Source organism: Lontra canadensis, unplaced genomic scaffold (assembly GCF_010015895.1).
Source record: "Lontra canadensis isolate GAN:19392208 unplaced genomic scaffold, GSC_riverotter_1.0 scaffold2, whole genome shotgun sequence".
NCBI lineage: Eukaryota > Metazoa > Chordata > Mammalia > Carnivora > Mustelidae > Lontra > Lontra canadensis.
The window spans coordinates 10638844-10661672 of record NW_022630996.1 but is presented as its reverse complement, the minus strand read 5'-3'; the positions used below and the strand labels follow the sequence as shown (position 1 = coordinate 10661672).

At 36.3% G+C, this 22829-nt stretch overlaps 1 protein-coding gene across 6 annotated transcripts in view; it reads right to left on the bottom strand.

Moving 5' to 3' along the window:
• The window catches only part of CNOT4 (CCR4-NOT transcription complex subunit 4), a 137618-nt gene that overhangs the window by 61332 nt on the left and 53457 nt on the right, over positions 1 to 22829 (bottom strand). For all 6 annotated transcript variants that reach the window (XM_032868556.1, XM_032868566.1, XM_032868574.1 and 3 more), the window contains exons 2-5: positions 16697 to 16962; positions 8488 to 8685; positions 1059 to 1145; positions 231 to 332 (exon numbers count right to left, since the gene is read on the bottom strand). In XM_032868556.1, coding sequence (XP_032724447.1) covers positions 231 to 332; positions 1059 to 1145; positions 8488 to 8685; positions 16697 to 16870 — 561 coding nt within the window. In that variant the 5' untranslated portion in view covers positions 16871 to 16962. The remainder of the gene's footprint in view (positions 1 to 230; positions 333 to 1058; positions 1146 to 8487; positions 8686 to 16696; positions 16963 to 22829) is intronic.

The following is a 22829-nucleotide window of genomic DNA, read 5'->3' as shown; positions in this document are numbered from 1 at the left end:
AGATTTTTAAAGATTATCACCTAATAATGAATGTGTTTATTCCTACCTGGTAAAACAAGATCCTACATAAGCTGGCAGTAAACAAATTAGCGGTCCTAAGTTAGTACGGATGTTTAAGAAGCAATCTTCAAACAGACTCCCTCCAAATGTAATGAGTAAATGCTAAGGCTCTCCCCTTTTTACTACATTTAATCTCTTCCCCCTTAAAAACAATCAAGAGGCCATATTACCTTAAGTGTTCTGCCATCTACTACCACATTGTTGACACACTGTATGGCTCTGAGAGCATCTTCTGACCGGATATAGGTTACATAAGCACTGGCACTTGGACCCTAAAGTGAAAATACACTGTTACTAATTTCAAATTCAAGAAAAAAACAATTCCTTTGTACCCTGCCTAGGGAATTCTAAAGGTCTTCACTACTATTATCATTAATAATAATGACCATCATCAGAAATAGTAGTAGCTTTGATTAAACCATGTAATAGCTCATCTTAAAACAATCATACTTATCTGATTTTAAGTAGACTAAAATATAATACGGATAAAGTATCATCTCTGGCTTGGTATTTATTTTTCTAAAGTCATTTGACAGGCTCGTCAAGGTTACAACAAACTTTGAAAGTTAGATTTAAAAAAATAAAACTTCAAGACACTGTGTCAAATTACGTTCTCCCAAAAATAAATCCAATTTGCAAGACTTTTCTATCTCCTAATACCAGCATAACAAAGATGCTCTATTAAGTTTTCCATATCTAAAAAATTAGAAATCATCATCTAATTATTACATTGCCTGATAGTAGACCTAATTCCCCTTCCCCCTCAAACCATCACTTAATCTTTGTTTTACCATTTCTTATTACAATCAATTCACTGTTAAGTCCTGAAGTCAAATAAGCACCAGAAATTCCCCCACCCCACCAGCAGAGGTCACTACACTGCTTAAATCCTTGACCCTCAGGCTTTTCTACTCCCAGAAAGCAGATTTTCCTTCTGAACAGCCCAGGTCAAGCCTAGACCACAGGGAGGAAAGGCAAAAATCCCTATAATTAGTTACCTGTGAGCCTGCATATGATGTGCTATTATTGATGACAACTTTATGTATTTTACCAAACTTCCCAAAATATTCTGGTCGTTTTAAAACCTATAAAAGAAGAAGAAATAAGGTATAATGTGTCCCCATTTTCATCAATGTTATCCTTATAATGGGGACATACACCATCCCTCTTCAGTGAAAGGAAAATAACTTCTAAAGTTTTCTAATAAATGTGACACTTTCTAATTACAATTTGTGTGATTAACCTACACGAAATCATCAACAGTGTAAAAGCTATTTCTTATTGACCCACTATATGGAAACTAAGACTCACTAAGTTTGGTATTATGGACTATGTTCTAATATCTGCACCAATAATCCAAGGGATCTTATCTTCATAGTGTGAAGATACACCAAACAGATCAAATATCTTAACCATATTTTCATTAATAGATAATCCTTATAAAAAAGTAATTCTCAAAACAATGACCAAAATAATCATGTATTAAACAGAGACAGAAACTCAAAAACAGACATAATAGAGTCTTTGGTCATAAATCTATTGTATAAAACATCTGATATATTACATTAAAGCTACAAATTGCAAATATGGTAACAATATTGCTCAACCTTTCCCTTCATGATTTATCACCGTGTGTGTGTGTGTGTACTTAGTTTCTTTGTGTTAATTTTACCACTTCTTGATTATCTCCTGTTTTTTTCTTCCTTTTTCCTGGTAAATGACATAAATGTGGTGATGGATGGAAAAAATATTAGGAAACAAATTTATACATTTCTTTCTCTATTACCTGGTTACTTCTTGGTGGTTATTCCCCCTCGTACCTGTGTCACTTCCTTTACTTTGTGATCACTACATGTACTCATTTAACTTCTCTTACAAACTTACTTGACCTTAGCTAATTTGACTAATACATACCTTGATACAAAAACCTCTCCTATAATTTGCTACTTCAAAATTAAACTTTGTACTTTTCCTAGAATTTACCTATAGACCTTTCTGTGTGTCGCTATCCACATGTGTGCAAAGTATTCTTTTCAAACACTTTAATTTAATAACATTCTCACATACTTACAACTTAGCTACTATGTTCTGCATTTGACAGAATCAAGGATTTGAACTATCTGGCTGAGGTACCATCAATTCTTAACAGTTTTCAAATTAATTAACATAATTATTTTACCACATTTTACTTTAGGTTCTTGTAAGCATAAAGCTGTTATGTTTTCTATAGCCAATTTTAATGGATTATAAGATGAGGTGACTGTATTTGTTTTCAATCTTTTTTCCACCAAATCCCCCAAGACAAATGAGACTGTTAAGTGGCAAAAGCAATGACCCCCAGGTTGTACACAGCAAAGTCTCAGGGCTGATGAGTAGGGAAGAGTTTCTGTTCAAAAGCTTCCTGGCTGGTAGAGTTTAGAACTGCACTCAATATTCCAAGTGGATGCACACCAACTCAGCACAGGGCTTGAGAGCCAAAATACCTGCTTCAAGAGTTAAGGCTGGTCATATGCTGTGCTGCATCAGCATCTCAAATCACCTGTGAGTTTATGGTAGTAGCTCTCAATGAAGGCAGCATTCAAGGGAGCATTTTTAAAAATCTGTGGGAGCTTTTATTGGGGGAGGTTGTCAAAGTGACTGGGAGGCGATACTTATGTTCAGTGGATGGGAGCCAGGAATGGCTTACAATGCTCTGGCTCGCCCTGCACAATAAAGAATTGTCCTGCACAACTTTTGAAATGTCCTACAAGACATTCATATAGCTGAAAAGCCTATTTATAATTGTGTGAACCTAGAAACAAATTCCACGTTATATATAAACTCAAAAGTAGTTCCCTACAGTTCTGACATATGATGTATTTATAGGAAAGCAAATAATATATAATTAAGGGAAGACTACAGGTGCTTTGTTCCGAATTATACCAAGAGTTATTCCAGAAAAATCACATCACTGGCTCTTCATACTATCTGGATTGCCAATACATATACCTATAACAATCTGCCTTTGTAGGTATCACATTCACAGTGATTCTGCACACAGATGCAAGCATCTTACTACTTTATTGTGTATTTAAAAACAGTACTTCCCAAACGTGAATATGCATACAAATCATTTGAGGATCTAGTTAAATTGCATATTCAGATCTAGCAGCTTTGAAGCAGGGCCTGGGTTTACAAAATAAGCTCCCAGGGGATACTAATCTACCAGCTCATAAACCACACCTTGAGTAGCAAGGTAGAGTACTAGAGTACTGATACCCAAATTCTACATGTAGAAATAGTCTTTTTAGAAATTATTTCCTTTTTATTCCTTTTATTTATTTCATGAAATCACTTCATAAAAGTCAAAGAGTATTACAAAATATTTTAAAAAACGGGTACTGGCTCTGATAAGGTTGAAAACCACTCACTTATGGAAATAGTTTCTGGCCAGTATTTGGGTACAACACCTTCAATACAACTTAACAACTTGTATATAATTATACTGACATGTAACAGTGGAGCCAGAATGATTATTTTCAAGGCACAAATCTAGTCATGTCATTGTTCTTAAGAACATTCAACTGAGCCTGGGTGGCTCAGTCCTTAAGCGGCTGCCTTCTGCTCATGTCAGGACCCCAGAGTCCTGGGATTGAGTCCCACATCAGGCTCCCTGCTCAGCAGGAAGGCCACTTCCCCCCTCCCTCTCCCCTGTGTCTCTCACTGTCTCTCTCTGTGTCAAATAAATAAATAAAATCTTTTAAAAAAAGAAAGAAAGAACATTCAATAGGTTCCCACTGCCTTTAGAATAAAGTACAAACTCCTTCGCACGGTTAGAAAGCCCTTCATAGTATGTTACTACTTACCTCACCCGCCTCATCTCTCACCACTGCACTCTAATCTTCCAAACAAATCACTTGCAGACCGAGATCTTTCTCATCCTGAAGAATCTGTACAGTTCCTGGACCAGAAGCACTGTACCCCAAAGACAGTGGGAGAGTACATACCTCCCCAACAAGATCGGGTGCTCTCTCTTGTGCTTCCATAGCACAGAGTACTTCTCATGTTATGTTATATGGTTAAAGGACTACCTTTGTATTGGTCAGTGTATATTCAGGGTCTTACATACTGCCCAGCACACTGTAGGTACTCAATAAATGTTAACCGAAAAATAATTTGTTTTAGCACTGAACAAAGAGAATTACATGGATAAAGAACATTGGTGGGCCTCAAAGTATTAGCAAATGGCCTATGGCTGATAAGAAATAGCTTGCCCCAGCAAGGGAAATTCAAAGAATTTAAACTTCCTATATTATGTTAAATACTCCAAATTCTACCCAAACATACAACTAGCAAAAGAGCATTCTAGGGATTAAGAAGTATGGGGAGTAGGGGCGCCTGGGTGGCTCAGTGGGTTAAAGCCTCTGCCTTCGGCTCAGGTCATGATCTCAGGGTCCTGGGATTGAGCCCCGCATCGGGCTCTCTGCTCAGCAGGGAGCCTGCTTTCCTTCCTCTCTCTCTGCCTGCCTCTCTGCCTACTTGTGATCTCTCTCTGTCAAATAAATAAATGAAATCTTAAAAAAAAAAAAAGTATGGCGAGTAGGTAAGCACCCTGCATATCACCACATCATCCATATATTCAATATTATATATTTACTTCAGTGAGCTGGCTTTAATACTAATATAGAATACAAAAGGCCACATGACAGAATTATAAATGCCCAATAGCATGCCTAATGTTTAATATGTCTTCCTATATATTCTTTGGGAACACAGTCAAGCGTTCACGGATACTACAGAGAAAACAAATTTGGTCAGCAGAGAGAGAAGGGATGAATGGATAAATTAGGTGAATGGGTGAACAACAGACCAATTATCAGTGTAAAATATACTGGAATAGGACCTTTAAAGAACTGGTGGGTCAGGAAGAGGGGTGGTTCTTAGTCCTGGCTCTGCTATGAAATAGCTGCATGATTCCAGGTCACATAATGAAGTCATTTAATTTCCCTATGCCTCAATTTCTCATTTGTAAAATAACATGGTTCTGTCTTTATAAAGTCTTTTATTTCCTCAAACAAGCTGCTCTCTTGCACCACCACATACATGGGACACTCCTGTCCTTATTTGCTGCCTAGCCAATCTCTGGTAATTCTTTTTTCTTTTTTTTTCTCTTTTTTAAAGATTTTATTTATTTATTTGACAGACAGAGATCACAAGTAGGCAGAGAGGCAGGCAGAGAGAGCGAGAGGAGGAAGCAGACTCCCTGCTGAGCAGAGAGCCCAATATGGGGCTCTATCCCAGGACCCTGAGATCATGAACTGAGCCAAAGGCAGAGGCTTTAACCCACTGAGCCACCCAGGCTCCCTCTGTAGTAATTCTTAATTATCCTTTCCTCTGGGAGGCTTTATGTGGATTTCTATACCAGCCAAGTTTCCTACTGTTATATGTTCCTCAAAAAACTTTGTACTTCCCTGATTATAAATCCCCAGCACACTTACAAGTACCTAAATTCAGGGCGCCTGGGTGGCTCAGCTGGTTAAGCATCTGCCTTTAGCTCAGGTCATGATCCCAGAGTCCTGGGATCAAGCCCCATATTGGGCTCCCTGCTCAAGAGAGAGCATGCTTCTCCCTCTCCTCCACACTTGTGCTCTCTCTCAAATAAATAAAAATCTTAAAAAAAAAAAAAAAAGTACTTAAATCTTGTCTTACCAATAGTCTGTTAGTTTAGGGTACAGACTGTGTCTGGCTTGCTAAATTATTTTATTTCCAACATCAAAGTACCTAAAACATGGTAAGTATTCAAGAGCTAATTTATAAAATGAATGAATTAGGTTCCAGCAAATTGCAATTTTAGGATTTGGAAGATAATTACCCCTAATCACTGCCTCTAACTACCTACCATATTTTCTAAAATAGTTTTTTTTGGGGGGGCCCCCAGGTGGCTCAGTCGGTTAAGCATCTATCTTCAACTCAGGTTATGATCCTGGAATCCTGGGATCCTGGGATCAAGTTCCATGGTGGGCTCCCTGCTCAGTGGGGAGTTTGCTACTTCCTCTCCCTCTATCCCTCCCTCATTCATGCTTGCTCTCTCTCTCAAATAAATAAAAATATTAAAAAATAAATAAATAAAATAGGTTTTTTTATTGATTGATAAATGAATACATTTGACCATCAATCCTGGTATTAAGTTTTCTGATGTACAAATGTCATTTTCAAAACAAGCTTGAATTTTTCCTGAACTCTCCTGTTTTTCTAATCAGAATTCACTCAAATATCAAATTGTTCATCATCCAAAAATAAGTAAATTGGGATCTTCTTTGACCTGAAAGTTACACTAACAACTTGAAACCAAGTTTTCTAATAAAGCCAACTTCAAGTTTTCCAAACTGAAAAGACTATGCAATAAATTAAGAGAATTTGTTATATTATAATTTAGAAGTGTTAAGACTGAATAAATAAAACTCTGGTCTTCTAGAGTTTTGAGAGAAATCAATGTTTAAAAAAACTGCCTATCCTCTCACCAAGCAACAATGATTTCAAAAGCATAAAACAAGTAGAATGTTTTTTAAGGACACATTTAGTATCATGATAAAGTACCCTCTCTCACTAGTCACCACCTAGATTAATTTTTTTCTGTGTAATACTTCTTCAGATTAATGTTACTGGAGTCATGTCATTTGAAGTGGAAGAAAGAAGCCTCTATGTAAGTAAGAACAAATCACAGAATCTAAAGAGGAGACAGGAGACCTATAATCCAAACACCAGACTGAGACTAGCTCGATTTTAGCCAGCTTTCAGGTGCTGCTCCCCATATGCCTCCAGTACTATGGGTGACAGGATCCAGGCAGGATGTATTAACAAAATCAAGTACATGCATACATAGGAGTTGTGAAATCAAAATTAAAGTTCCACTAGTTTACTGGAATAGCAGTTTCAGAAATGCCAAAGTAGGTTCTAATCAATAAGATTAGCAGGAGTAAACAGAGACAGATAAAATAAAAAACTTGCAAAGGCAAGAAATGCCCTCTGATTAGAAAAAAGGCAGAGTTGAAAGGGGAGAACAGAAGGACTAGTGTATAAAGTTGTAGTGGTATTCAAGAAAATGGTCACAGGGGAATTGGGATCTGCCTGCCTGAGGAATTAAAAACAAAAAGAAAGAACTGGCTGCTGAGGCTCAGTCACAGGCCTAAAATGAGCTCTCATCCTTAACAGCTCTTACTGAAGTCTTTTCTTGTAGAACTCTAGATCAGCCCCCTTTGGTTTTGGAAAGAACCTGGTCTCCTGAAGGATTCATGCCACCCACTAATACCGGTATCCCTGGACTTAATTCTAAGCAACTGTGGAAGTGCCGGTGATATTATTGCCAATGATAAAGGCTTCTCAGTAAGGTCTCCCCGACTTTCTCTTCTACTGAATCTGACCCCTTCACAGTCTCAATTACATAGTAAACTCATCATTTGTAAATATGCATTATTTCTCTAAATTGACTGTCAGAAAATTTTCAGAGTCCTTAAATTTCCTTCCTCTGGGGTCTTTGCCCACTTAGCCAAGTCTGGAGATTACCACCTCCCTAAGTATATTCACTATAATCCTCCCTCTTATGGGTACCACGACGAAGAGCGTTACTCCAAACCCTTTTCAAGGAGTACTTCTGGAAGATCTCCCAAATCCAACTCTCTCCTGCTGAAGGAAACACTCTAGCTGTCAATCAGCTTCTACCCGCTCTCCTATCAATCTAGTTAGCGCCTCCTAATACATCAGAAACTGACAATTAGCAGATGTACATCCAAGGGCACCAGGGAACATTACGAACTCAACATCACCCTTACAATGCAGGTGGTGAAAGGAGAAAAAAGAGGAAATGAGCAAAAGTGTTAAGGCCTCCCCTGCCTCCAAACAAATGACACAGAAGTCATCAAATTCTTTTCCCAAAATTGGATTAAAATGAATGAATATAGAATGATGGTACAGTGTAGCAGCAGGTCTGTAACTGTATAACCAAGAATCACTATGTGGACAGGATTAAAAAAGAAGTACAGATCTCTAGTGGGATTGCACTATGTAAATGCATGTCCACTGTGAACCCCTTATATAGCTACAGAAAAAAAGAAACTGAGTACTTATGTCACATGTTAGCCTGAATAGCAAAACAACCATTATCCAACTTTCATAGATTATGAGCACTAAAGGAGATTTCAGAGATCTAGTTCAACTGCCTCGTTTTACAACTAAAGAAAATGAGGCCAAGAAAGATTAAGACACTTGCCTAAGATCAAAACTGGTCATTGGATCCTTAGAGATAATTTAAAAATTATTTCCCATTCTCTCCCAAGTTTTAATAATTTCAGGAGAGTCCTGCAAATAGGCAAGGTCATCTGTTATTTCCAAATAGGATAGGCAAAAAAGAAAAAAATGTCAAGGTGACAAAGAAAACGGAAGAGGACTTACCTCTGGGTCTGCTAGGCGCTGAGACAGACCTACAACAAAGACGAGGTTTTTTTGTACAACACGTACACTAGCCAAATGTTTGCGGTTTTCTGATATTTTCTGTTTTCTCTCATTCTGTTTCTGTTTTTTCTCATTCTTTATCCTTTGCAATTCTTCCTGGGAAAGTGGTTTATAAACTGCTGGGTCTTCTGGATATGGCTTTAAGCACAAAACACAGAACTCAGCATTAAATAAGGAAAGAAATAAGCTATATGAATAACCATTATCATTCTGGATGATGGGTATGTGGTTATTTGTTTCACCTCCCTTTTTCTAAATCTTTTAATTGCCTGAAATATTTTTATTTAATAGATTTAAGATAAAATAGTTTTTAAAACACTTATTTTTTTAGAGTTTAGCACAGACCACTTTTAGTATTAAAACTCAAAACACCACCAAAGGTTCTATAATTAAAAAAAAAAAAAAAATCATGGGGCACCTGGGTGGCTCAGTCGGTTAAGCGTCTGCCTTCAGCTCAGGTCATGATCCCAGGGTCCTGGGATCGAGTCCTGAATCAGGCTCTCTGCTGGTCAGGAAGCCTGCTTCTCCCTCTCCCTCTGCCTACTCATGCTCTCTATCTTTCTGTCAAATAAATAAAATATTTTTTAAAAAATACAATAGTGGTATTTCCCCATAGTGTCTAGCAGAGTTGACAGGAAAAGTAAGCTTCCAGGGTCCCGTGTAAGAGGCAAAGAGTATAAGTTATCTCATCCAAACATAGGTTTATATATTACAATCCACAAATACTTCATGAAAACCTACTGTGCACTAGAAGATTAATGATGTACTTATTCTTTAATTCATTGTCCATCTAAAAGGAACATAAATGGGAAAATAAGCAACAATCCATAGATACTCTGGCTCAGGAGCTTGACTTTAGTTTCCAACACTTACTAGCCACGTGGACTTAAGCAAGTTAATGAAAGTCAGTATCCTCAATAGTAAGATGAAAATGATCTTAAAGGCTGGTTTAACAGTTATATAACTCTCATAAAGCCATTATTATCGTGAATAGCACACAGTAATTCCTCAATGAACATTAGCAATGACACAATGAAAAATGTAATTTTTCCCCCTTTCTTGTCATTACAATACTGTTTGCATTCCTACTACTAATGCTAAGGGTACTGGTGGCCTGAATGAGAGCTGTGGAATCTACCGCCCGGCTTTGAATCTTGGCTTCTCTTTACTATCTGAGAGACCTTGGCCATAAGTTGTGTGTGACCTGCCTGCCTCAGTCATCTCTTCTGTAAAAGAGGAATCACAGTACATTATTAAGAGGGTTCCTGTAAGAGTTAGAAAAGATATATACTTATAAAGTGATTAAAAACTGTTTCCTACACTTAAGCATTCAATAAGTCACTTGTTATTACTAGTAATAAAAAATAGAGGCGCGTAGGTGGCTTAGTCTGCTAAATGTCCAATTCTTGATTTTACCTCAGGTCATGATCTCAGGGTTGTGAAACTGATCCCTGCATTGGGCTCCATGCTGGTTGTGGAAACTGCTTAAGATTCTCCCTCTCTCTCTGCCCCTCCCCACTAAGAAATAAATAGTTAATAATAAATGCAAGATGGCGACACATTAAATACAATCATATCTAAGTGTATATGAAGAGATCCCAGAAATAGGAAATTGTGCCTATCAGAATATAGGAGCAGGGATTAACAGTGATGTTGTCAAGAAAAAAAGAAGGAACAAGGTAGAGTGGAGACAGTATTCAAAAGCCTGAAATCTTGCTATGCTTTTAACATAAAGGTACTTTAATCTTTACATACATAAGTAAAACACAAAAACAAAACTCCTCAAATTTGTGGACACACTAAGATTAATGATGAAGGCAACTAAAAAAGTGAGACTTCTCTTTATGTTCCTCAGCTTCTACTGGTAATATCATAAGGTCTCCAAAAATCCTGTTCTTAAATATTCAGACATAATTCTTAGTAGTCCTGGAGGACGAAAGCACCCAGACCATTTGATTTCACATTTAAAAATCTGAATAGAGACACCTGAGTGGCTCAGTCGGCTAAGTGTCTGCCTTGGGCTTGGGTTATGGTCCCTGGGTCCTGGAATCGAGCCCTACCATCAGGCTGGGAGCCTGCTTCTCCCTCTACCTCTGCCTCTGCCTGCCGCCCCCCTTGCTTGCACTCTTCCTCTTTCTCTCTCTCTGTCAAATAAATAAATAAAATCTTTTTTTTAAGTCTGAATAAAAATAATAAAATAAAAATCTGAACCTTCTAGCTAACTGGTCCTATCTGGCATACTGCAACTGAATTGTGAGTAGGAGGCATATAAAACAACTGACCTGGTAACTGGTGTGACTTTTGCATGACCTTAAGTCTTTCTCCAGGATGAAATATAAAGCTAGTAGTGCACATTTTAGATGCTCAATATTTACTTGCCAAATGAATGCCAAGCTACTCTCTAGAATGGAGAATTTAATTCAGTATGGTTAATTTTCCTTTTTAAAAAAATCTTGACTTTTCAAGGTTCCAGAAAAAGTTGGAAAAGCATGCATTCCATGGCAGCTGCTCCACCACACACATACCATTATAAATACCTACTTTACAAACCCAATGACAGAAAATTAACAAGCTGGTACAAAGAGATGAGCAAGGGAGGAAGACTAAAAATGGGAGATGAAAAAACACATCTGGTTTACTTTTTGACTGAAACACATATTAAACTTAATTTTCCAGGAATATAGCATCAAATGAAAAAGTAAAGCAGGAAATTTTTCTTTAAATATATTATTGTGTATTATATACCAAACTAATACAAAATATGACAACTGTTAAGAACCAGTTTTAATGTATAAAATATTTTAATAGTGCTAATTTGATGATAAATTGCCAAACTATTAATTATGATGGTCTCTAGTGTAATCACTTAACTTTTTTCCATGTGTGTGGTTATGGTCTCACATTCATTTCTTTTTTAAAGATTTTATTTATTTATTTATTTGACAGAGAGATCACAAGTAGGCAGAGAGGCAGGCAGAGAGAGAGGGGGAAGCAGGCCCCCTGCCAAGCAGAGAGCCTGATTCGGGGCTGGATCCCAGGACCCTGAGATCATGACCTGAGCTGAAGGCAGAGGCTTAATCCACTGAGCCACCCAGGTGCCCCCTCCCACTTTCATTTCTAATGCATCTTTGCCTTTTCTCTTTATTTTCTGATCAAACTTGCCAAGAGTTTGATTATTTTATTGTTTATATTATATTATATTGTTTATATTATTTTATTCAAAGAACCAGATCTAACTTTTATTGAAATACTACTTTTTTTCTATTTCAGCAAATTCTGCTTAATCCCTGCTTCCACTGTCACAATGTTTACTATTCTTTTTTGGTTTCTTAACCTAAAAATAAGCTAGAAATTTATTTTTTGTTTTTTGTTTTCCAATAAATGCATTCATAGCTTTAACTTTTCCTTCTCCTAGAAACAATGAAAAATACTATATAAAGTTTGTTTTTTAACCAGTATCTTAGAAACAATAATGATCTGCAGTGGGGAAGTCCCAAGCCAATTTCTGTATAAAAGTCAAAATCCAGAGAGATAAGTGTAAAGTTTGTGTAACAACAAATGGGGAGGGAGGGTCAGCATTCAAAGCCTAAGGTCAGCCCAAGGTGAAGAGTCTTTGGGGAACTCAATCCCATGTTAAGCTGAGACCCAGCCCTGTCCCCAAAAAGCTCATTCAGTCTCGGGATAAGAACAAACTACAGAGAGGTCAGAATAAGATAAAAAAAAACAAGAAGAAAAACATCCTGAAGAAGTTGCTGAAACCAACCTCATGGAAGATTTGCATCCTAGAGACCTAAGACCTTAATACTTGGCCTCACTTGGCCTCACCTGTGACCATTATGCTTCAGGAATCCCTAATAGCACTGTTGATAGGGTCCAGCAGAAGCCAAATCAAAGTTTCTCTAGAGGAGGGGAAATATACCTTGGGCTCTGGACAACCCTACAAATAATTCAGTGACAACAACCAGGAAGCAGGCACAGATATAACCAAGCACATAAAGAAAGAAAACAACATGAACAATAACAAGTAGAAACATTCCTCACACACTTAAGCTACTGGAATTACTGGACACATGTAAAAATAATGCTTATCTGTTTAAACAAATATATGATCTGCTGCCGAAACAAAACAAAAAAACCCCTCAAATATATGATAAAAATTTTTCTGAAAACATTAGCAAATTGAAAAGAAAAGGTGTACTATATCATGATCAAATGAGGTTTATCCTAGGAAGGGAAGGTTGATTCAAAAATCGATCAACCTAAATCGCCATTTCAACAGAATGAAGAAGAAAACACATAATCATTTCAAAAGAAACAGAAAAGGCATTTGACAAAATGCAATGCCCACTTGTGATAAAAAAAAAAAAAAAACTCTCAGCAAGGAAAACGTCCTCAACCTGATTTTAAAAAATCTACAAAAAACTCACAGCTAATAACATACTCAATTGTAAAATACTCAATGCCTTTCCACTAAAGTGGGAACAAAGATAATTGTTCTTAGCACTTTTATTCCAATGTTCTACTGGAGGGCTTACCCAGTGCAATAAGGCAAGAAAAATAATTTAAAAACATAAAGGTTGGAAAAGAAGAAGTAAAATTGTCTTTATTCACAGAAGACATGATCATTTATGTAGAAAAGCCTACGGAATCTATTTAACAAAATCAATTATTCTATATATGAACTGAAAATGGAATTTTTAAAATATCACATGCTGAAACTCAGAAAACATAAAATAGTTACAGATAAATATAACAAAACATGCTATACTACTCGATATGCTGAAAACTACAGAACATTGTTTTATAAATGCTTAAAACGTAGAAAACTGGAAAGATAAACCTTATTTATGAACTAGATAAGCCAACATTTTCAAGATGTCATTTTTCCTCAAATTGATCTGTTTATTCAAGTTCAATCAAAAGCCCAGTAGGTTTTTTGCACAAAATTACAAACTAATTAAAAAGCTTATGTGGAAATGCTAAAGTCTTAGAGGCCCAAAATAAATTCTATAAAGAATAACAAAGTTGAAAGATTTATCATACCAGTTTTAAGACTTAGAGTAATCAGGACAGTATGGTATTGGTATAAAGATAGAAACAATCGTCTGCAGATGGACATGGATGGATTCTAGAAATGAACTTACACATTTATGAGCAACTGATTTTTAAGAAAGAGTTCAAAACCATTCAATAGTAAAGACTCTTTTCTAGGGCGCCTGGGTGGCTCAGTTGATTGAGCAACTGCCTTCAGCACAGGTCATGATTCTGGAGTCCTAGGATGGAGTCTCGCACCCGGCTCCCTGCTCAGCAGGGAGTATGCTTCTCCCTCAGACCTTCTCCCCTCTCATGCACTCTCTCTCTCTCTCTTTCTCTCTCTCTCACACATAAGTAAATAAAACCCGGGCACCTGGGTGGCTCAGTGGGTTAAGCCGCTGCCTTCAGCTCAGGTCATGATCTCAGGGTCCTGGCATCGAGCCACACATCGGGCTCTCTGCTCAGCAGGGAGCCTGCTTCCCCGCTCTTTCTCTGCCTGCCTGTCTGCCTACTTGTGATCTCTCTCTCTGTGTCAAATAAATAAATAAAATCTTTAAGAAATAAAAATAAAAATAAATAAATAAAACCTTAAAAAAAAAAGAGTCTTTTCTACAAATGATGCTGTAACAACATATCTGTATGGGAGGAAAAAAAAAAAATCTCAACCCCTGAAACATATCTGAGCCATTGCAGCATAATATGATTACTTTACTTCTCTTGTACAGCTTTGTGTTTCCCCTAGAATTAACTGTCTGATTAGATCTGTATATGTTTCTTACTAATTCAACCACCAAATCTCCTCCAAATGTTGAAATGACCTCACAACACAATTCTTGAACTTTATACATTCTGTTCTTCAGCCCACCCATAAGACTGCTCATTTGCAAGATCTCTAATCCGCTCTCTAAAATATATTCCTTCTACAAAATAGATATGCCACTCTCTTTTATTTGAGAAGCACCAATGACACTTTTAAATGTTTCTTTCTGTTTGCTTACTTTTGTTAGGTTCTTTTATTTACTGATTTTTGATACTGATGCTGGTATTCCTGAAATGTCTGCTAATTCTTTGTTCTTAACACGTTTTTACATGAAAGAACTCTGTCAACTAGTCTATAAATGCTATTTCTGTCTACTGCAGGATGCGCTTTTGTGACTGCAAAGAGGACAAACTGGTGGACAGCGTATAACAATAATTCATCTTCTGAGCATAGGAGGTCTTAGTTCCTCCAGGGTATCTCCACCCAACTTAAGGCTCTGACCCAAATTTATAACCAGTGTTTCAGCTAGAGAGCATCTGTCTCTGCTACATGGCATAAAAGTTAGGCTGGATCCATATCCTGTTCCAATGCAACAGTGAAGCAACCACACTGGTATTTTCCTTAGGATCTTAAAAGCACCACTACTCTTCTCTCAGCATCCTTATCCTGAGCATGTTTAAGCTAACGCTTCTTTCCTAAAATTGATCCCAATGGCCTACTGCCTTTCCGATTCTTCATACTTGCTTGTCTTCCCAGAAAAGCACACTTTTATTGATAACCAGATCTGCTAAAATTATTTTGCTTTATCCTTAAAATTTTTCTACTTTTTTTCTCTAGTTCCTAAGAATTTAAGGTGATTCTAGGTAATCCCCTAAAAGTGAAGTGAATTTTTTTGCCATTTCCCCAAATAATTGATTTTTCTCTAATGACTATTTAGTAAGTGGTCTTTTAATTAAGATTCCTCTTCATAGCACACAAAAAGAAAAAAAGAGATAAACTTATTAAGTAAAACAACTTCGCAAGCCTTATAGTTTTGGGCTATAATGAGAATTACCACTTTCAACAAAATAGTTCAATATAATTGTCTTCTTATGGAATGGCCAGAAGCCAATTTTTAAAATACGACTGAATGCTCCAAATCCACTAACACAAATTGATTACAAATTTTGACCAAAGCTAATATTAAGATTTTCATTTAGTTTTCATTCACATTCCTAAAATACATTAACACCAAAACTATATACATTAACCTTATAAAAAGATAATATATATATACATTATAAGTATCTATTACATGTTATATATACTACATATACGGCATATAAACTCAACACTTAAGTAGATCTAACCTTTTTTCATTCATGTAATATATATTACATGGCCACTAGATTTAAAAAAACAACTGGATAATGCATTGCCTTCTAAGATATAATCTCTCTGATGACGAAATTAAGAGATGAAATTTAAATATTCTAGGTATCTAAAACACATTCCTGCTTTCTCAAAATCTGTAGTAATGAACATAAGAGCTCTTTGAAATGGGTCAACAGAAAAGTTTAAACCATACCAAGAGACACTGAAAACCAAAGACCCCCCCCAAAAAAAGATACTTGCATTAACCTCTGGATCACAAAGTCCTTCAAAATACAAATGCGCAATCCTACTCACTCTATTAAGTCACTCACTAGATTGTAACTGTTGGGCTTGCTTATTTAAACAGGACCCAGGAATATTAAAAATCATAGAACTATTCAGAGTTAGAAAAGACTCAAAAGATTTATATTTGAATCCCAAACCTACTACCCACTAGCTGATGCCTGTGGTTAAGTTACTTGAAAGGTCTAGTTTCATGTACACTGGGGATAGCATTACAGCCTACAGTTGTTGTAAAGACTCAACAAATGAGTACCTATTATCTTCTGAAGCAGGATTTCTGTCATTTTAACCCATGACCTCTCTAAATAAATGTCAAAACTTTTTTCCTATTTTGTACTAAAAATTAAAGTGAAAATCCTCCCAGCTGAATGTGTTTTTCCAAATTCACACTATCCTATCTAAATCCACTGTCTCTCCACTCATAATTCTCTTATATATCCAGCACCACTGATCCTGCGAATCTCTCCAGATAAGAAAGCTAAAGGTCAACTAGAGAGGTTATATGACTTTACCAAGGTCATACAGTATCTTTCTACTTCATTATTATCTTAAAAATGCTACACATGAAATCACCTGTTATTATCTTAAAAATGCTACACATGAAATCACCTGAAGTTTGTAGATTCTTTTAAATCTACTTACTTGTATGTTTGGGACAAAAAAAAAACCATATACAAAGTTACTCTATAGAGTATTTACCTTTCTACAAGCAGGACAAAGCCCATTTTCATCAGTGCGAATTCGATGCCAACAAAATCGGCAAATCTGATAGCCACAGGTGCAAGGAAAAAAGTTGATATCATCTATCTCCAAGGGCTCCATGCAAAGAGGACATTCCACAGGGTCTTCCTTCGCATCAGGACTGCGAGACATCTTCACGTTTATTAAACAGCAGCAAAAGTTTATAATAACTTAAGGGAGAAGGAAGTTCAGCACTGAGAACTAAACTGTAGAACTTCAAAGACCTGCATGAGAAGAAACAAAGTATACTATTTACTACTGGGAAAAAAATGGCATTTCAACCATCAGGAACCATACTGAAAAAAATTTGTAAAATATTTAATACTAACCTAGTACTTAATCATAGCACATTTTAGGAGAATAAATAATATACAAATTTTACATGGGTACAAAAATAGACAAACTATTAAAGAACCTAAATACTCGAGAAACAGAACCATGAATTTATGAGGTTTTAATATTTAGTAAGTGACATTTACAAATCAATATGGTAAGCATAGACCAGTTTATAAGCAATAATAAAATCTGGTCTACCTACTTTAAAAAAGCATAGACCAGTTTATAAGCAATGATAAAATTCTGGTCTACCTACTTTAAATATAGATCTGCATAGAAAGATATGGTCAACTTAGTAATGTGGAAAGAAGAAAACACAAAATTAAAGGCAAGCAGCAGAGTAAAGGATATATTCACTATAATGAAGAGTTAGGGTCGAGTATACAAACAAATCTCACAAAGCAATTTAAAAAAGACAATTAAGTCAAAATGAGAACAGAAGACAATGAGTAACTCAAAGAATTACAAATAATTACAACACATGAAAAGGTGATCAACCTCTTTGGTCAGTAAACAGGGAGAAAGCATTTGTCCCCCATTAGCCTATCAAAGAAGTTAGTCTCCCCAGAAAGTAAAGATTATCACTGATCTAGTTCCTCTTTCAGAGAAAAATATCTTGCCTTAAGTTGCCTGACTCTTAAATGGTACAGCCTGGATTCATTCCAGCAAGTCTTAGCCCCTGAATCTGTGCTGTTAACCATGCCTTTATACCACCTTAGAATCTATCCCACATAAATACTCACACCTGTGCACCAGGTCCTTTGCTCTGTTTGGCAGCACTGTTCCTAGAGTATAAAACTGCAAAGTCACTATCCATCAGTTGGGAAATCATTAAATAAATAATGATACAGCCATAAACTGGATGTCTTGAATCAGAAGATATCTATTATACAGTTGTCAGGTTTTTGTTTTTGGTTTTGTTTTAAAACAAGCTGGAGGGGCACCTGGGACACTTAAGTCGGTTAAGCATCTGATTCTTGATTTTGGCTCAGGTTGTGATCTCCAGGTCCACAACGAGCTCCCCACTCACTGCAGAGTCTGCTTCGCGCTCTCCCTCTGCTCCTCCCTCTTCCTCCCCCATCGCTTGCACTCTCTTTCAAGTAAATAAATAAAAATCTTAAAAATATATTAAAAATAAAAAAATAAATAAATCAAGCTGAGGATGCCTGGGTGGCTCAGTCGGTTAAGCATCTCCCTTTAAGTCAGGTCATGATCCCAGGATTCTGGGATCGAGTCCCACATCAGGCTCCCTGCTCAGTGTGGACAAATAAATACATAAATAAATCTTTAGAAATAAATAAATAAATCAAGCTCGAGACCAACACAATTACTTCCACATAAATATCTAAACCCTGTATGTATATATATTTGATTTGTTTCTCTAAGAAAATAAAGCACATAAAAGGTTACACACCAAAACGTTACCTTATCAAAAAAGACAAAATGGAGGTAAGTAGATTTTACTTTTGAAATTAATTTTATTTTAGAAAAATCTGTACTATCTGATTTGTTACAAAATATTCTTTTTGTATTTAAAATGGCAAACCTTATGAATTATTTTCATCTTTTGAAAAATTAAGTTAAATCTTTCTTTTTTTAAGATTTTATTTATTTATTATGTCAGAGAGAGAAAAAGAGAGCGCAAGCAGTGGGGAAAAAAGGCAGAGAGAGAAGCAGGCACCCCACTGAATAAGGAGCCCGATGTGGGACTCAATCCCAGTACCCTGGGATCATGACCCGAGTCAAAGGCAGATGCTTAACCAATGGAACCACCTAGCCATCTCATAAATCTGCTTTTAATAATTAGAAGAAAAGGAAAATATCTTCCTATGACTCTATAATTATTTCAAAATAATTTTTTTAAAGACATGATATATATATATTATATACCATGGTATATAATGGTATATAATAAAACTTTTTAAAGACATGGTATATATATATTATATACCATGGTATATAATGGTATATAATAAAATTTTTTAAAGACATGGTATATATATTCAGGAATCCTGGTTTGCAGACTCAATTTTGCTACTATCAGTTTCTTCATATATTAAAATTAGAGCTGATTTCTAATAGCTCCTCTAACTTGAATATCCCAAACTATACCTGCAGAAAAAGCAAACTCAAACATAATTTCCAACAATAGGAAACTAACTGAGAGGTGCTATCTACACTTCCAATATACTTTTGATTACATGATGTTCCTCCACAATAGCTTGCTTGAGTTTTAGTGAGGCTATTTATGGGATGCTGGAAGGTAAACAGCTGGGACTTAGGAACTGAAAAGCTTTCCAAAAACTAAATTACCATAAACAAAAGATGACATATTAAAGTCTTGCTTTTTGATTGCTTGTTTAAAAAAAAAAAAAAAGAAAAGAAAAACTTTCTAAAAGATTTTATTTATTTGAGAGAGAGAAAGACCACAAGCAGAGAGAGGGGCAGAGGGAGAAGGGAAAGGAGAAGCAGACTCTCTGCTGAGCAGGGAGCCAAACATGGGGCCTGGAGATCATGACCCAAGCCAAAGGCAGATGCTTAACTAACCGAGCCACACAGGCACCCCTAGGAAAATCTTTTAAAAGGTCTGCAAGAGTATGTATTTTCCAGTTTAGAGGGAGTAAAAGGAACAAGAGCAAGAAATCCCTTAAGGTGGTTAATACAAGTGCAAGTGCACTCTGTACACTTCTAGTACCATGGGGAGACGCCATGCAAGCCTGTTGCCAAAGGAAATCATAGAACTGGTAAAATGTAGGAGGGAAGTCTAATGTGGTAGAACACTGGAATACAAGGTAAAAGAGCTGATTTCTGCCTCATGCCTCCACTAAATAGCTACATAATCTTGGATAAGACAATCAAAAGCTCTAGGACTCAATTTATTCATCTGGAAATGCTAAGACATGCAAAATTAAATGAAAATTCAAATATAGAGGAATTTCCTTTATATAACACCACTAAATCAAGCTTTAAAATAAGCTTTGAAATAAACTCTCTCTTCTCCAAATACCTTAGCCCAAATTTTCATTTAAGGAAGAATAATTTTATTTCATAAATATTAGTATTTATATTAAAACTGCATATTGTATAAATTATATATTTATATTCGTAGTATATCAAAATAAAAATAAAACAAAATGAATTAAAACAGTAAGATTTATAAAGGTATAAGACACAGAAAGGAAAGATGTTTTTAAATGAAAAAGGAAAGTAAAGTCAATAACTTCCTGGAGGAGGTGTGGGAGGGGGGTCTTAGGACAGAAGTAATTAGTTCTTGATTCAGTAATTAATTTTGAAAAAGAGTTCATTTTCACATACACTATCTAATCCTCACAGTGACTTGGTAAGAACACATTATATCCTTTATAAAAGGTGAAAGTGAGGCCACATGGGAAACTCTTAAGGGTTAAAACACACAAATCAGAAGACCACCAGCTTCAGAACCCATCCCCTTTCCAGCATGATAAGACAGAAATAATCATCACTGAAGTTGCAGCTGCATATCTTTGTGTATGAAATGCCTATTTCCAAAAAGTGAAAATGGTATTATTTTCTCAAGAGTCAATAATACAGAAAATCTCTACCTCATTACCCAAGTTCTTATTCTCTATATCAACTGCAACTAATATCAGAACATAGTATAAATTCTGACATAAATATAATGCTCCTGGAACACCAAAGAGTAGTGAAGTACACAAAATTAAAATTCTGTACTTGGGGTGCCTAGGTGGTTCAGTGGGTTAAAGCCTCTACCTTCGGTTTAGGTCATGATCTCAGGGACCTGGGACTGAGCCCCACATCGGGCTCTCTGTTCAGCAGGGAGCCTGCATCCCCCTCTCTGCCTGCCTCTCTGCCTGCTTGTGATCTCTGTCTGTCAAATAAATAAATAAAATCTTTTTTTTTTAAAAATCCTGTACTCAAAACCATGCTCAAAAATCACTCATAAAGTGCTACATACATGGTTTTGCGCTTAGGACACTGCTGAAAATATTTGTATAAAAATATACTGTAGGGGCGCCTGGGTGGCTCAGTGGGTTAAAGCCTCTGCCTTTGGCTCAGGTCATGGTTCCAGGGTCCTGGGACAGAGCCCCCCATCAGGCTCTCTACTCAGTGGGGAGCCTGCTTCCTCCTCTCTCTCTCTCTGCCTGCCTCTCTGCCTACTTGAGATCTCTGTCTGTCAAATAAATAAATAAAATCTTAAAAAATATATATATATATACTGTAAAATGTGAAGTACTGTAGCCACTGTGGAGAACAGTTTGGTGGTTTCTCAAAAAGTTAAATACAGAATTAGCATTATGATCCACTTCTGGATATATACCCCAAAAACTGAAAGCAGGGACTTAAAGAGATACTTGTACAGCAATGTTCACAGCAGTATTATTCACAACAGCTGAAGATGGAAAGAACCCAAGTGTCCATTAACAGATGAATGGAAAATGTAGTGTACACATAGACAATATCTGGCCATAAAAAGAGTAAAATTCTGATACATGCCACAATGTGGATGAAACTTGAAAACACTGCACTAAGTGAAATAAGCCAGTCACAAAAAGACAAGTATTATATGACCCCACTGACATGAAGTATCTAGAATAGGCAAATTCACTAACATAGAAAGAAGAGTAAAGGTTACCAGGGGGTTGGGGAGAGGGAGAATGGCGAGTTACTGCTTAATAAATATAGAGTTTCTGGTTGGGATGATAAAAAAGGTTTTAGAAACAGAAAGTGGTAGTAGTTAGACAACACTGTGAATGTTTTTAATGCCACTGAACTGTACACTTCAAAATACTTAAAATGACAAAGTTTAGGATATATTTTATTTAAAAAATCAATAAAAGAAAAATATACACTAGACACAGTTAAATGGGGGTATAAACAGCACTTTTGAGAAAACTTTTTAAATATTTGGTTCCTTAGTCATTAATCCTTTAATTTTGTGCCAATCTCATAGCTGATTTTGTCATAAGGTAAATGTGTATATGATGTAACTCCACTGCATTGCAAATTATACTCCTGGATATACTACATAACCAAAATGCACTGTAACACCACGTAATAGAGAGCTGTTTATAGATATGAAATACACACACACACACACACACACATACACACAGGCTTTGAAAAAGCATCCAGAACAGCATCTTAAGTGTCCATAAAAAACATATACTCGATATATATACATAGAACTATAAACTAACATTCTTTAAAAACTTAAAGTATAATTCCACACCACTTACAGCTTAATCACTGTTTTATAACTATAAAATTCTTATTTAACAACCAGTCCAGTCTCACTAGAGTGGAAACTTTAGTAGGAGAGCAGAGGAATTACCTGGTATATAACCTTTATGATGGTGTACCAAGCAGCTACAACATGGCCTGTGGCAAATAGCAAGTACTCACTTGGTTGATGAATGAATAATAATAAAAAATGGGAACACATTATTTGTTATATGTCATTTATGACTGACAACCCTCTTCAAAAATAGGAAACAACACTCTAAGTTATCCACCGTTTCTATATCAGGCACCTATTTCACAAAGCATGTTATTTATATAATAAACTACACAAAAGCAAAAAGAGACTGAACACTAGCTATGGACAATTTGCTAAATAAAAAAGCAAGGTAAGGGGAGCCTGGGTGGCTCAGTGGGTTAAAGCCTCTGCCTTCCGCTCAGGTAATGATCTCAGGGGTCCTGGGATGGAGCCCTGCATCGGGCTTTCTGCTCAGCAGGGAGCCTGCTTCTCCCTCTC